Raw genomic sequence first — 16571 nt, forward strand, 5'->3', positions numbered from 1 at the left:
GAAAAGTGAAAAACCGCGAAGTAGCAGCACTATTTTTATTTTAATATTTAAACATTATTTTAATAATTAAGTGGCCTTTCTCCTCTTGCAAGCCCCGAGGAGAGTGAAGCCTTTCTTACCAGTGCCGGTGGGCCCCTTGCTTTGTGTCTGCCATGTTGCCCTGGCTGCCTCTGCTACTGCAGCCAGGGAAGAGAGAAGGAAGGCTGCTCTGCCCGGGTTCGCTGCACCCTCTACAGGTTCGCCCCGGCGGCGGCCATTTTTGGGCACGCAATTTCAGAGTGTCGCGAGAGCACCCCATGCGCAAGCCACGCCTCCGAGGCACGGGTCACTCTCGCAAGACCCTGAAATCACGCACACAAAAATGGCTGCCGCTGGGGCAAACCTAGAAGTGAGGGTAGGAGCCTCCCACACACCCCAAAGTGCTCGTGCCTCGGTCTGAGGTGGCGCTGGGGGTAGCGCGAGCACTCAGACGAGTCATTTCTCACGCACGGGAGCCGGAAAATGGGCGGGGCGAACCCAGAAGTGAGTAGCTTGAAAGGGGAGAAAGGCCAATTAACTATTAAAAATAGCAATGGGTGGGTAAATAAATAGATTTCCGCAAAATAGCGAATCTGCTGAACCCAAACCGCGCATTAGCGAGGGAGCACTGTACAGCATTGTTTACAACATTTCCCAGACTGTTAGATATCAGATGACCAGCGTCCCGCTTGGAGCTTGACAGCATAATAACAGCACTAATTCTAAATAGAATGAGTGACTGATATAGCCATTACTCTATACTCAGAACATACTGAAGCTCAGATATATTGTGCTATTAAATTTGACTTGAATTACACTGAGATTTCAGTTACACTGTAACTTCTGTTGGCACAGAAATCACATCTAGAAATATTGAGGGAGACAACATGATTTTAACTAGAAGGGTTTTATTCTCTGCAAGAAGATTTTGGTGCATAAGAAGCTACAAAAAAGAGGAGAAACATAAAAATCCTGCCACATCCCACTCATCTACATAAGCAGCTAGCTCATTGGATTTATTTACTACAGACATTTTGATCCAGTTCATTATTTCCAAAACTCTTTAAAGCAGATTACACAGGAAATTCTCATCAGAACAATAAGAAAAATGGCAAGATAAATTACACAATTGCTTTGTTTTGTCCTTTTAACTGATGAGAAAAAACATTTATTTCTTTGATTTATATCTCACTTTTCTCCCAAATGGGATTCAGAGCACGTATCAGAAATTATCAAAGGAATAATTACCAAAGGCATATAAACACAAAAAGATCTACCAAGAAGGCTACATACTTGGCTTCAATTATAGAAAATATTCAACAATTATATCGCTGATCTTAAATGTATATGACACATTGATAAATACAACTGCCTTTTAACTTGAATATACAGCGCATTCCACTTCTTTTTACAATAATGTGCATTTTAAAAGGGGCAAAAATGTTTTGATTGTAAAATCAATGTATTCACTGGTTTTGCCACTGAAGTTCATAGGGATATTTGATCGCTTTTCATCCCATACTGCCATCCATATTATCTATAAAAGTTTGAGTTCAGAAAACATATTTTTGGGATCATGGCATATCTTCTGACAAACACAAGATGTAATCCACATCATCTTCCATTTAAAGGTGCCTTCCTTGGAGCAGTCAAACTGTACTGTAATCATTATAGACTTGTTGGGTATACAGCATCTCTTGTCCAGGCAGATTCCACAAAAGATTGGCTTGTAACTTTGTCTGCTTATGCATCCAGAAAAGGCTAGTTTCTCTGCTTTGGGAAGCTGAAATGTAGGCTGACATGTTTTTCCTTTAGGAATCTTAAATTAGAAAAAAATGGTCATGATTTCTTCCAAATGACATTTATTATACAATATAACCCCTGATATCCGTGAGGAATACATTTCTGGATTTCCGTGGATATGTGAAATGGGATAATAGCAAACCCTATTGTAATGAAGGACTTCTGCCCTAGGAATCCCATAGAACAGGCTTGTACAACCTGTGGCTCCAAGTGCTTGGGACTCCAACTCCCAGAAGCCCTACTCAGCCAGTCCAATGATCAGGAATTCTGGGAGCTGAAGTGCAAAACAACGAGGGCCACAGGTTGTGCAATCCTGCCATAATGCCATACAGGAGAAAATGCTTAGATTATGTAGTTTGTCGGACATAGGTAAATGAAACAGGATGCTAGATACAGAGGTCATACTCTATTACATATATAAATGTAGTGGCATTCAGGTCCACCTTTAGTTGCTGTTACAGCTAATATAAGATAAAATTTCAGCCTTGTATACGATAGCAATTTAACCTACACATTTAGGTCTCCAGCAACTGGGTTTCCTACCACTAGCCAAAGTCTTGTAACGTCATCAAGATGGGAATATATCAGTGATGTCTAAAATTCATCTCCACACTTTACCTATGTCACTAGATTTTCTGGCGCTCTTTTAGGGAGTGTAGCCATTTGATTTAGATATCATAGACCACCACTGAAAGAATCTCCTCTCATTTTCCAGTTGTGCAGAGAAGAAATGCACAACCAGAAGAGAAAACTGGTTAGCTATTGTTTTCATGCCAGGCACAAATGCTGTCGGAAAAGACCCACAGCTTTCTAAGGGATGAGCTCTTATTACTGCCTTCGTAGTCCTAAAATTCAGGTTCAATAATACACCCAGACTTCCACAACTGCATAGCAATATTCCTCACCACCCTCCACAACACACACATAGTTGTTCTTTTAAAATCAACAGTTCTGTAAATTTGTATTATGTGCCAGAAGAGAACATGATTTTCTACACTACAATTTACCTTTACTGTTGTTGAAAAATTTGCTCTGCATGGTTGAATGTAACACAGTCTTTTTTCTTTCCTCATTTCACATTTACGGTTTTCATTGGTCACTCGATCAGATATACCTATCCCACAGGTTCGAGAACAAGGTGTCCATGGAGTTGCTTGTACTAGGCACTTCTTCTTCAAAACAAGTGGTATGCTTCTGAAAGCTAGGAAACAGAAATATATCACATGTTGAATTATGTCCAAAAATACCAAAGGCCACTAAACTTCTGAGTGTGCTCATTAATACGTCAGACAAAACAAGATAGTGGACAAAATAAATATGTTGTTTTGTTCTGAAGTTAGAATAATGAGGCAGAAGTTTGCAGAATTATTCATTGGATTTGTGCCATCTCCAGTTCCATATATGTTTACAGGCATTTGACACCTCAGAAGACTGGCATGTTTCATAGTTTACACTGATTTTATACCTAAAGGTTTCTGCAGAAAATATATATTTTGCAGATAATTCCTATATAATATCCTGTATTGTGCAGCTAATGTAAAAATGGATTAGAGACCTCTAGCCCTGCACATGTACAGATTTTTTTCCTGCATTTTTAAAAGGATTGAAGTTGAAGATCATTTTTCCATATTCCATTTCCAGAACATTCTGAGTACTAATACTATGTATTAAACCCTGCATTGTAAGTTTCCATATAGCAATTCCTGGTCAGATTTGAAACATGCACAGTTTAGAGGACAGAGCAGAAATATGAGGGTACCTGGGCAGTAAGCAGCAGCTTTAAAATCTCAGTGCAGGAAGCAAATTTTAAAAACTGGCACAGATCTGAAATAAATAAAGCAGGGTTACAAAGCTGTTTATTTGTATATATAAATATATGTTTATATTTATTACACTGATAACTAGGACAGTGCATGAAGGAAGCAGGAGAGGTAGAAAAATATTAAAATAAGGCTTGGTATTGGGCAAGATAATTTAAACAATAAATTGTCACACTTCATGCAAATCATGCATTAATTAAGTACCAATAACAAGCTGCTTAGATCATTATGCAAGTTCAGGGCATTTTCATCTAAGTAGGGCTATTATAAAACTTTACATTTAATCTGCCCTTACTCAAGTTTTGCTATGTTGCTACTTAATTTATGATTTTTTTAAAATTACTGATTTCTAGGGTAAAAAAATATTTTAAGTAACACCATGTGACTGCTTTTTCCTGTCTCCAACTGTGTCTTTTCTTTCTGAAATCTTACATTATTAAATGAGACATTCTGCTTGGAATCAGAAGTTTAGTGAATATCCTTCTAACAGTATCTTCAAGGTAACTAAAAAACCTGATTATAAAAGATTATAAAAGATTATAAACATATAAACTAGATGGAATGACATGGAATCTCATTTTATTGCAGCCAGGTATTGCAGCAGTGGTTCTCAACCTGTGGGTCCCCAGGTGTTTTGGCCTACAACTCCCAGAAATCCCAGCCAGTTTACCAGCTGTTAGGTGTTCTGGGAGTTGAAAGCCAAATCATCTGAGGACCCACAGGTTGAGAACCACTGCACTGTTACATGACTTCGAGGCAACTGCCACTTATAGAGACCCAATCTTAGGGAAAAGGTACTATTAAGAGGAGATTTGTACTACCTTCTTCTAAAGTGAGTGCGTGTGACTTCCCGAGGTCATTCAATGTATGTGTGGCTATCTGAACTGCATACCATGCTAGCTCATTTCATTTCCAACATGAATATATATATATACAGTAGAGTCTCACTTATGCAACATAAACAGGCCGGCAGAACGTTGGATAAGTGAATATGTTGGATAATAAGGAGACATTATGGAAAAGCCTATTAAACATCAAATTAGTTTATGATTTTACAAATTAAGCACCAAAACATCATGTTACACAACATGAAAAGAAAAAGTAGTTCAATATGCAGTAATGCTATGTAGTAATTACTGTATTTACGAATTTAGCACCAAAATATCACGATATATTGAAAACATTGACTACAAAAATGCGTTGGATAATCCAGAACGTTGGATAAGTGAGTGTTGGATAAGTGAGACTCTACTGTATATATATTTCTAAAAGTCTGTATGAGTTAAAATATCACTCTGCAGTATTCAAATATGCATTTCAATAAATAGCACTCTGACTTGTATCGGACTCTAATGAGATGGTGGACCTCAGTATCTACCTGGCATTTCTTAGGAATGTACATCCATCATTTCCAATTGGACATTAACTAGGAATGCTTACATCTCAGAATAAAAGAGGAACATACTCTGTAAACTCCCTGTTATATAAAGCATGTTTTACATGTTGATACATGAGAAAATTGAAAAGAATCACATATCTTTATTAACACCTTAAGTACTTAATGAAGTATTTGGTTTATGTCTAGCTTTCTATCACTTTATGCATGTATATGTATTTGCGTAGGAGATGACCAACCAAATCCAGTAATTCTTGTCCACTTGACATGCCCCACAGAGGCTTTTGCTGTTTTCTTTGTTAAGCCCCAGTTGTCCCCTTAGTTAAAATAGTTTCGGTTCCTTTTTGTATAGTTTTCTGTGGGAAGGAACCTTATTAGATCCTGTCCCTTTAAGAACCAACCCCCCCCCCCCAAGAGGCAGGGATTGCAGTCCTCCTCAGCAATTCCTTTGCGGTCACAGTTAGTTAGTCTAAAGGTGCCTAGGAGCTTAGAGGCTGTAAACCTTCCATGCTGAGGAGACTCAGTTTAAGAAGTCTAAGGTTTAGGAAACTAAGTCAAAGTTTAAGAAGTTAAAGATTGAAGAAATAAGTTCAAAACTTGGAGAAGCAAGCTTAAAGCATCAAGGATCCAAGTCAGCAGTTTAAGGAAGAAAGGAGACTTAACAGGAGGTGTTAACAAAAGACAAAGCTAGATAAAGGGCAGGATAAAGAGGTTAGAAAGACAATCTCTTCAGAAGTAGTCAAGACCTGGGAGGAGTTAGGGTACTGATCTTCAATACAATTAAATTACTTTTTGTTTACTGTTAAACCTTTCGTTGTGAGTTTCAAACTCATGTTCTTCCCAATGATAAAGCACATGAGAGTTAGCTCAGGGGTCAGAATACCACTCATATGAAGAAAGGAGGAAAAATATAATGGAGATATACTATTGAAGAGGAAGATTGAAGGGAAGCTACTCATTGTGGTGAAAAGCCTCTGGTAGTTGTCCTTAAACTGGAAAAGCATAAGGTGTGAAGATGTAGCCACAGGTAAAAACTGCTGGGAGAGATCATGCATAGGCATAGGGCAGGATCACCTTCTCCTGTACAATCTGCCCGGCACACTTAGGTCCTCTTGGGAGCAATTACTCCAACTAGCCAAAACCCAACTGGCAACCACCACCCAAAGGACCTTTTCATCGGCCACTCCACAACTGTGGAACAACCTGCTGGTAGAGCTCCAAAACTGGTTGGAATTTAAGATACAAGTGAAGACCTATCTCCTCTAGCAGGCCTACCCAGACAGTTTTAATGATGAATTTTAAATTGCACTGCATGCCTAGTTTTTGTAATGTGTATTTGATACGTATTTTATGGAGGTATGTTTTAATATGTGTATTTTATGGAGTGTTTTAAAATGATGATGTATTTGTGTTTGTTTATGTTTTAGTAATGCTATAACCCACTTCGAGCAGTGTGGAGAAGCAGGCAAGAAATAAATTATTGTTGTTGTTGTTGTTGTTGTTGTTGTTGTTGTTGTTATTATTATTATTATTTGAAACACAACAAGATGAGTCCACAACAGACACTCTGCTGGCTGTTGTACTGGATCACACGCCAGACACTTCCCTAGTGTCTAGAGCTGTGTGATGTATCGGCGAATAATGCGTGCAGATCCCAGTAAGGTGGCCTTCTGCAGATGGCAGATGGTAATTTTGTCAGCGCCGATTGTGTTGAAGTGCAGGCCAAGGCCTTTAGGCACTGCACCCAGTGTGCCTATCACCACTGGGACCACCTTGACTGGCTTGTGCCACAGTCTTTGCAATTCGATCTTTAAATCCTCATATCATGCCAGCTTTTCTAGTTGTTTCTCCTCAATCCTGCTGTCACCTGGGATTATTATTATTATTATTAGGCAAAAAAATATAACAGGACTCTTCCTTGAAAAGGCCCGTAATAGGCAAGGATGGAAAGCCTCACTGTGAATCTGACACATACTTTTTTAACAGTTTATCTGGCTGCCACAGGAGCATGTATTCCCTCAAGCTTAATATGCACTTCAGTAGATCCAATATGCATACTATTTTTCTGTAAAACAACTGAATATATATATATATTCACCTGCATTCATAGGGAAATGTTTGGCCTCCTTAAGTTAGAATTTGTTAAATTAAACTCATGGACAAGTACTAGGAATTTATATTATTCATGGAAAGTGGTAATCATTCTAACTCACTCTTATATTACAAGGACTTTTTAAAAAAAGATGCAGTCAAATTATGAATAATATATAATGCAGATCTAGCCTTGCTCACCCGGCATTAGTCTGTAATCTATTGATTGCTGCTGCTTTTGTTGTCCTGAAACACATTTGAAGTGTGAATGCCCAGTGTTCTTCCTGTGCTTTGGTGTGGCGCATTCATTAGGTGCTGGCTTTGAGATGAATACGGGGGTACACCCAATTGCACCATTAACACACAAACACTTATACAGTGGAGTTGGCTGGAAGTCTTGGCCATTGATATAGTGCATACCATTGATCTCACAGCCTACAGCAATCATATCTGAAAACAGGAAAGAAGAAAAATAAGTAAGCCTGGGTAGATACCTGTCAGATTTTTGTTTCAAAACTATAATATAGTTAGATATTTCCTAGATGACACTTGTTAATATCACAAATACTTGCAGTATCTGGGCATTTTAGAGTATTCAAAATGGGTTGGTACATCTATTGAAGAACACATTCAGAAGCAATAATAATAATAATAATAATAATAATAACAACTTTATTTTTATACCCCGCCCCATCTCCCCGAAGGGATTCGGGGCGCCTTACATGGGGCCTTGCCCGATAAAACAATCAAATATCAAAACACAGCAATAAAACAATTATCCAATAAAAACATCAAGTATTTATTTTCCATTCTCCACTACCTTACTTACTTACTTACTTAGGTGATCCCTCGTAGTTCGAGGATGATGGTCCTCCATTTCTTGGAAGACGCCTGTGCGTGATTTTTTTTTAATGTGTGGAGGTCTGTGCACGGCCGGTCAACACACAGTCTTCACAAATTGAGGTCCCAGCAGTGGTGTGGTTAACACAACGAGAGTGGCTTCTCAGTCTATTGCAGCCTTCTTCCGACTTCACAGCCGTTGTAACATGTACCATGTTATCCTCCACCTGCTCCGCCGTTGAGGTCTTTGGGTCTTCGGATTGTTCTTGGTCTGGATCCTCCCCTGTGGCTACTCCTGGGAGTGTGTGACTCCCGTGGTTGTGCCCGCAGGTTCATTGGAACACGCAAGCCCCCTCACCACGTTAAATTTAGTATTTTGGATCAGAGCTGACCCAAGACATTTTGCTGTTTGAAACAAATCAGAAAATGTTTTTTTTAATGTACTCCCAAAATTAAGGTGTGCAGAACACAAGTTCAGCCTGTTTGGACATCTAAGACAAAACCTCTGAAAGTAATAATATAGTCCCAGTTGACTAATGGAATAACTAACCATTTGTTGCCTTTTTATGACACATAATACAAAATCTCCTGTCTTGATTCTGCATAATATTAAGGCTCTGTTTTGAACCTACTACTTTTTCCTGTACGAATATATTGAATGGATGTGGCCACAAGATCTAATAGTAGTGCTCCAGTTGTTGCATACATTGTTTGCTTTTGTCAAACAACTTTTTAAAAAAGACTATAGCACTGAGCACTGCACAAAATCTCTCTTTGGAAGCCAAAATCTCTAAAAATTTGTAGATTTCAGTCCAGAAATATACTTCTGGCTGTGAAATGTGAAACACAATCAAGGATAAATGTTAAAATAATTCAGCCCACATTGATTCTTAGAGTATGGCCAATTCTTTCTCCACCCATATGAAGGTTTTTTTATTTTATTTTGGCAAGGCATTGAAACTGGATTATTTAGGAGAAATGGTCTTTGTGTGAATATTTTAAGTGGAGTGATTTTAACTATGTTTGCTTTAACTGCTATAAGCCTCTTTGAGTTCTCCACTTCAAGTTGCCTGTCAACAACTACAACTTGTTATTGTTGTTATTTGTAATTAGGGACACTTAGTCTATAATTAACATCAATGAGTTGAGTTGATTTGTTGAGTTCCCATTGATTCAGCAAGTCTAGTCTATCATCTGGATTTAGACCTTCCATTCTGGATACAGATCCAAGCTTGAGCGGGAAATAACTAATGTTGTTACAGACTGGAAACTTTCGTCCCTAAACAATCATTGCACATTTTATAGAAAATACAGGTAGGAGGCCATACTTACATGCACACACCCCTCTTTCATAGCGGGGCTTATCTGCTGAGTAGTCACAGTATAGTCCTTTGTGAGGATCACAGACTTCAGCTTCATTGCAGGTTTGTCCTGGCTGCTTGGCACACATCTTGCAGCATCCACAGCCATCTTTCACCAGGCTTACTCCAGGACTACAGGTCGGTGCACGCGGGCATCTGCAGGGCCACTGGCATACTTCTCTGCGCTGATGAACCTCACGGTTTACTGTGACTTCTCCTTCAGGCTTTCCCTGCTGTTGTCTGTTGCTTTGAACCCTGCAAGAAAACTGTCACATAGGTGGACTTATCTGAGACCTGAAAAAATTCCAATGGCAACAGTATAAAATAGAAGAAGGAAATCTTTGATTTGTCACATATTGTGAACACCCATCAGTCACAAGGTCAGGGATTTGTAGTACAATGATATCTGGTAGTGCCCTAAGCACAAGAGACAACTGCAGGCCACAATAGTGTACAATGCAAGACATATATATAAAAGAGGTGTGATTTTATCGAAGTCCTACCTGGAAATTAGAAACACAGCCCACCCCAATTAACAAGCCCTTTAAAATTAATTCTAATGTTAGCAGATTTATTGTGATATTTCAGCAGTACAGTAACTCCAACATAAGTAAAGGTTTTCGCCTGATATTAAGTCTAATCATGTCCGACTCTGGGGTTTGGTGCTCATCTCCATTTCTAAGCTGAAGAGCCGATGTTGTCCATAGACATTTCCAAGATCATGTGGCTGGCATGACTGCAAAGAGCCCCGTTATCTTCCTGCTAGAGTGGTACCTATTGATCTACTCACATTTGCATCTCACATTCTGCTAGATTGGCAGAAGCTGGGGCTAACAGCGGGAGCTCACCCAGCCCCCCAGATTCAAACCACCAACCTTTTGGTCAGCAAGTTCAGCAGCTCAACGGTTTAACCTACTGCACCATTGGGGGCTCATATAGATAAACATATATATAAACAAATCTAATAAATACAAAGCATCCTTTCAATGAAACAGGACTTCCTTTTTTTTCTCAATCCTCTGAAGGAGATGTAACAAGGGAATTCCAAGAGGAAGAAGTAATCCTTTCTACCAGCAGCATCTATTCTGCTGGCAAGCACACATCATAGGAAAGAAATATAATTCCTCACCCTTACCTCTTTAGACTGGAGAACTGAGGGTTCCTTGCTGCTTGTGAGCTAATCTGCATCTGTTTGGAAATCCCTGTTATCAATATCTGGTCTTCTGGACTTCCAACGTAGGGATTATAGTAGGTTCAAACAGGCAGAGTGAGCATCAACATTCCACTTAAATACTCTTAAGTTTTGGAATCTCAGAATATTAATAAGCAGGCTGCCTGTTAGTCTTTTAGACTATTTATTACACTGTCATAGATACAGAGTGGACCCAGGAGCAGCCATTGAGTCTGCTACATCAGTAGTTATTCCCTTGCAGCTTCTGGTACAGCTGAGCCAATAATAGAATCCTAGAGTTGGAAGAGACCTCGTGGGCCATCCAGCCCTATCCCCTGCCAAGAAGCAGGAAAATCACATTCAAAGCACCCCCAACAATCAAGAGACTACGATGGCAAATGTGAAATCACTAAGCCAACAAAAAGAAACATCCAGATGAAAGGGATGGAGTAAGGTTGGATCTACACTGCCCTATGTCCCAGGATCTGATCCCAGATTACTTGCTTATCCTGGATTATCTGGCAGTGTAGACATATAATCCAGTTCAAAGCAAATAATCTGGAATTTAATACTGAGATATAGGGCAGTGTAGATCCAGCCTAAGAAGCCTGCGCCCCACCTCAGGTCCAGTTTCAGCTTTCCTGGCACTGACAAATGTTCACACTGCTGCAGAGAAGCTTCGTTTGAATTCGACTACAGATTGATTCATGTGTTTTTTAAAAAAATATTTCACTTGGCTGTGATCAAATGACTTTATGAGCCTAACCATACAAGTTTTTTTTTAATTACACAGGGAAGACCATTCATGGGATCACCTTAGGATACATACTTTAAAAAATATTTTTATTGATTGAAGTTAATGGGATACAAAATTTAAAAAGGAGTAACATCTATAAACAAATACATCTAATACAGGTATGTTGTTCCCCCAAACTAATACACTGCAATATTCTATCCAATCTTTCCCCTCCTACCCCCCCCACCCATGAATCTACCACCCATGACTTCCGACACTACTCACTGTGAGTCCCATATCTCATAAAATCTACCCTTATATCTACTTTAGTAAATACATACAATATCCTGACTCAAAACATTAACATCAGATTTGATTTTAGATGACTGATCTATGATATATTTAGAAAAGGTGTTCTTTCAAGGGATATCATAGCATATGTTTATTCTTAGTGCATATCTTTAATTTAGCATGCCTTGGAATTTGGTCATTTGAAGAAAGATATGGGCCTACTGTGCAAGTGTTAGTATTAAGGAACATACCTCTGAGGGAATCTGACTGCAATAGTCAAAATGAATTAATTGCAGGCAATACAAATTCTCTTTAATATTTCATTTGACCCTGATATGAAGAATCTTATGAGAAATACTAAGAATAATAATATTTTAAAAATAAATGTTACAGCCTCTGTTATTCCCTTTTAGCCCAAGTGAATAACTATGCTTATTTTCTTTTCTTTTCACTGAAATAGATTTCCTTGCAGACTGTAGGCGTTTTCTAGAACAATGTGTTCTGCCCTAGCCAAGGACATCTCCCATATTGCTTTATTTTCTACATATATATGTTGTCCTTAACTACAACTGTCCTTCCATGCAGGAGGACTGTGCTGTTTTGAGGTTGGAAAAGAAGCTCACTTTTTCAGTTTCTGTAGGGAGCTTCAAGTGGGAGTAGCAGGAAAGGTTGTTACAGATACTTATTCTGCCCGTGCAAATATTCACAGGTGCAGCATACTTCCATAAATTTTAATCATACCATTTGGGTATATTGCCCAGAGCAGGGGGGTTTGGGCAGCTTACTCAGAAGACACTAATCTGGAAGCATAAAGCAGCATGTGTGCATTTTCACTTCCAGCTGCATACATACCACATACAAACCAAATATTTGAAAACCAGGCATATAGTTAGAAGTATCTCAGCCAAAACCTCAATGATATTAGTGAGAGGAAAGAAAATGAAGTCCTGGAAAGAGAGGATTTCTTTTAAAACTGTGTTTGCAGTTTCAGCAAATTGGTATTCCTATAAAACAAGATGCACAAATCTTTCAAGGAAAATATGCTACAAGCACCAAGAGTTTGATTTTTCCATTTCTAATTCCCAAAAGCTAAACTTTTGACATCTCCGCAAGGAGCAAACTGCTTTTGCTCTTTTCAATAAGCTATCTGTTAGCTGTGCTGGAAAAGATCCCAGAGTTGCTAATATTGGACCTTTTTCCTATTCTAATCTCATGTGTTGCTTATAACCAGCTTTTGCTTCCCAAGGGAGACCTAAAACAGCTCCCTTTTAAGAGAAGGGGGAAAAAAAACAAAAAATGAGAATGATATCCAATATAACAAAACATAGTAACCACAATACAGAACAAGCTGAGAAAAATATTCCTATCAAAGAAAAACCAACAACAAAATACTCCTTATGTATATTCTTTTAGAAGAACATGTATGATAGCTCAGCAGACAGAAAGTGTCTTAGGGTACAATCCAGATTCCCTCCTCAGATGTTAATTTATACATTGAAAAAGCAATCCTACACATATCTAACCACAAAAAATCTCATAGAGTTCAATAACACATGCTAGAGGTGCACATGGGATTGCATTGAAGGACCAAATTCAGCAGTGCAATCATGGTCATAAGTGAGTCCAACTCCTAGCCATAGTCCTCTGCATTGCTTGAAAAGACCTCTGAGTGGTTTCCTAGAATAGAGGCCTGCAATGATGAGTGGGTTTTTGCCCCTTCCAGGTCTATTGGATTGCACCTTTCCACCTGCAGGAGCCGCAGTGACACAATGGGTCATACCCTTGTGCTGGCTGAACTGCTCAACTGAAGGTTTGGGCTACTGATCTGAAGGTTGCTGCGAGATGGGGTGAGCTCCCATCTGTCAGCTCTAGCTTGCAGGGACTTGAGAAAAGCCTCCCAGCTAGCACATCCCGGCGTCCCTCTGTAGACAGCCAATTCTCTCACACCAGAAGCGACTTGCAGTATGGTCTAAAGTTGCTTCTGACACAATAAAAAAACCTGCAGGAGTGTATTGTTGTATTATGTCCCAAGGGTGTATACTGGAAATAAGTCTACTGAACTCTGATGTCTGATTACACATGCATTAGAGTGTCTTGTGAATTACCACCTGCATGTAGAACACATTGTATTATGTTTTAACATATTATGTTTCATGATTTTACATCTCATTACTTAAATTTTTCACACTGTAACATACAACAATCTACTCTAGCTTAGTTATACCAACAGTTTGTAAATGCAATATGAATGTAAAAGGTCTAAGAATGGTTTTAAAACTCTCTCATGATGTCAGACAGATAATTTCTGTTCTAAAACTTACAGCAAGAAGTTGTAATATCAAAAATATGCAGCCAGTTAATAGTTCAGTTTCCTACCAAATTTCTTGAGGCCGCAGGTTTGTAACATGAATATATTAAATCTACTTGTTTACAGCCTAAATATTTATTTTTCCCCTGTTTTTACTTCACACAAACATAATACCCATGTTTTTTTTCAGTCCATTACATTATGTATGATTTAAAAAAATAGAAGTGTTGCGCAATCATATTTTAAAGCCAAGGTATATTAAGTCAAATACTTCTGATATAAATCAGTAATAAAATGTAACATTTTTTTTAGTTGAGAGGTGGGGAGCAAAATAGCTATTTAATTTAAAAGCCTACTATATGAAGCAATGTTATATAAATCCCATTTTTGTGTTTGGGATATCATTCAGAGTACAGTAGAGTCTCACTAATCCAAGCCTCGCTTATCCAAGCTTCTGGATAATCCAAGCCATTTTTGTAGTCAATGTTTTCAATACATTGTGATATTTTGGTGCTAAATTCGTAAATACAGTAATTACTCCGTAGCATTACTGCGTATTGAAATACTTTTTCTGTCAAATTTGTTGTATAACATGATGTTTTGGTCCTTAATTTGTAAAATCATAACCTAATTTGATGTTTAATAGGCTTTTCCTTAATCCCTCCTTATTATCCAAGATATTCGCTTATCCAAGCTTCTGCCGGCCCGTTTAGCTTGGATAAGTGAGACTCTACTGTACATCATGTTTTTAAAATAAATACCCAAAAAAATTATTTTTGTAGGACAAGCATCTTATGCCTTGAAATACAAGCAGACTCTTATTAGGAGGAAGATAATTATGTACCTTTGGATGGAAAATAATTCATATTTCTACAGATGCAAAGTTTATAAAGATTTCCCAGAGGTTGTCAATGAAAACCAAAAAGGCAAGCCGGTCTCTGAGGACATGGTTGGAGCTTGAAGTGAGAGAATGGTGTCAAACGTGCAAGTTATACGATCCTCACTCACAAATACACAACGTTCCCTGAAGTCAAATTCACTTGCACTTTTGTCCCGAAGAGGAAATCTTTCTGGAAGAACTTACCTGTTGAGCAGAAGCAATTAGAAGGATGGCGGGGATGAGAAGCCGCTGCATGTTCCTGTGAAGGCAGAAGTGAAAAACAGAGAGCGAGTGAACAGGCTGAGCAGTGTCAAAGCCAGCTCCATGCACAAAGTCTCCTCTGTCTCCCTGGCAAACCTACTCTCCTCTACTCGCTCCCAAAGACACACGTATTCATATTTGGAATCCTTCACAGAGAACTGGCTTCATCCTGGGTCTTTCAACTGGCTCTTTTTCCAGAAGTTTTTCCTGGGTTAACATAGTACAATCTACATTACACTGGGGAGAAGTCATGTATTATTTTTAAATGGTTGTCTTAATTCCAAAACATTTTCAAAGGCCAAAGCACTGGCGCATCCGTCATATTTCAAAGAAGGGGGTGGTCCATCTATATATACATAAGTCTGTCTGTACCTGAAAGACTGTTGCTAGGTGAAGTGGCCCTTTGTGCTGTCACTGCATTGGCTATTGCTAGGTTAATGATTGGCTGTTGCTGGTAGCCCTTGGAAAGAAAGGTGACATATGTATGAGGAGAAGGGAGGGAGGGAGGAAAAGGCCACTGAGAGCGACATTGTGAGGTAGGCCCAAAAAAACAACCTAGCGGGCTTCAGATTCAATGACTTGAATGATGTTAAAACAGCTTTAAAATAATGGGTCATGAAGCAAAACCCTGAATTTTTCCAAAATGGTTTTGATGCCTGGGTTAGACGACGGAGCAAATGTGTACAAATTGATGATGACTATGTTGAATGGTAGTTTTGTATAGGCAGTGGTTCTCAAGCTGTGGATCCCCAGGTGTTTTGGCCTACAACTCCCAGAAATCCCAGCCAGTTTACAAGCTGTTAGTATTTCTGGGAGTTGAAGGCCAAAACATCTGGGGACCCACTGGTGTACAGGATATTCAGGCTATGATCTGTAGCAACTTCTGCTATTATATGTCCATTCTTAACGTTTTTATGCCACAGAAGACAAAGTTTTTTGACCCACTCTTGTGCATACATTCATATTGCTTAAGCCTTACTTAGAAGGGGGCTAGGAGGTGCAGCCAAGGAGTCACATGTGACTTCTACAGCTTTTCATGCTGATGCTCAACTCTTCCAAATTCCCCCTGCTACTAATTTTCTAGCCATTAACATGGGTTAATTGCATCTTATTGAAGCCTCCAGACATGGCAATTCATTCTGCTACCCACCGTACACACTTGCACCCTTTAATATTTTTAAACATGCAACAAAATGCACAAGTGGAGGAGGGCTCACATACATGCATGCATGATGTGTACCCATTCACAGTTCACACTAATGTACATCTATGTGCTCATGTATATTGTAATATGCACAACACCACGTGCACTACTCTGTTTCCACAACCTTGAAGGGAGTATGGGCATACTGTATCAGACAAAAATTTAAACTGCTTCTATAGAGGAATTTATGCATAAGTTGGATCTGTGATGACATTTGAGTTGCCATAGGTTGGGAACAATATCAAGGCACACAACAACACTAACAAAAGACACCAAACCAATTCTGGCCATCTTTTTTTCCCTTTGCTAGGGAGAAGACAAGGCACTATTTACAAATGGTCAGTCCTCCCAGAAGTTGGCATTGGGAGGGCAAGAAGTCATCCCCTAACTG

General features: G+C 38.9%; 1 protein-coding gene across 3 annotated transcripts; it reads right to left on the minus strand.

The window, feature by feature from the left end:
- Nucleotides 1-909: 909 nt before the first annotated feature.
- Nucleotides 910-15654, minus strand: ccn6 (cellular communication network factor 6). Of its 3 annotated transcripts, none has more exons than XM_062979931.1 (5): nucleotides 14920-15650; nucleotides 9301-9595; nucleotides 7330-7578; nucleotides 2829-3022; nucleotides 910-1837 (listed from the first exon to the last, which is right to left on the minus strand). In XM_062979931.1, exons 1-5 carry the CDS (start codon nucleotides 14968-14970, stop codon nucleotides 1556-1558), a joined length of 1071 nt encoding a protein of 356 aa, XP_062836001.1. In that variant the 5' UTR covers nucleotides 14971-15650; the 3' UTR covers nucleotides 910-1555. The 3 variants fall into 3 exon arrangements, with proteins under 3 accessions (XP_062836001.1, XP_016851902.2, XP_062836007.1); XM_016996413.2 differs by lacking the exon at nucleotides 910-1837 and adding an exon at nucleotides 3581-3645 and having other exon boundaries at nucleotides 2859-3022; nucleotides 14920-15654; XM_062979937.1 differs by lacking the exon at nucleotides 910-1837 and having other exon boundaries at nucleotides 2947-3645; nucleotides 14920-15654.
- Nucleotides 15655-16571: the final 917 nt, after the last annotated feature.

This window comes from Anolis carolinensis, chromosome 1 (genome assembly GCF_035594765.1).
Source record: "Anolis carolinensis isolate JA03-04 chromosome 1, rAnoCar3.1.pri, whole genome shotgun sequence".
NCBI lineage: Eukaryota > Metazoa > Chordata > Lepidosauria > Squamata > Dactyloidae > Anolis > Anolis carolinensis.

Bases quoted from the DNA above. Each gene is read 5' to 3' on its own strand.
- ccn6 (XM_062979931.1), bottom strand. From the start codon at position 14,970: ATGCAGCGGCTTCTCATCCCCGCCATCCTTCTAATTGCTTCTGCTCAA. The intron at 7,579-9,300 runs GTAAGTATGGCC...TCCTGTTTTCAG, and splicing joins TGAAAGAGGGGTGTGTGCAT to ATATGATTGCTGTAGGCTGT. The intron at 3,023-7,329 runs GTGAGCAAGGCT...TCTGTTTCCTAG, and splicing joins AGATTACAGACTAATGCCGG to CTTTCAGAAGCATACCACTT.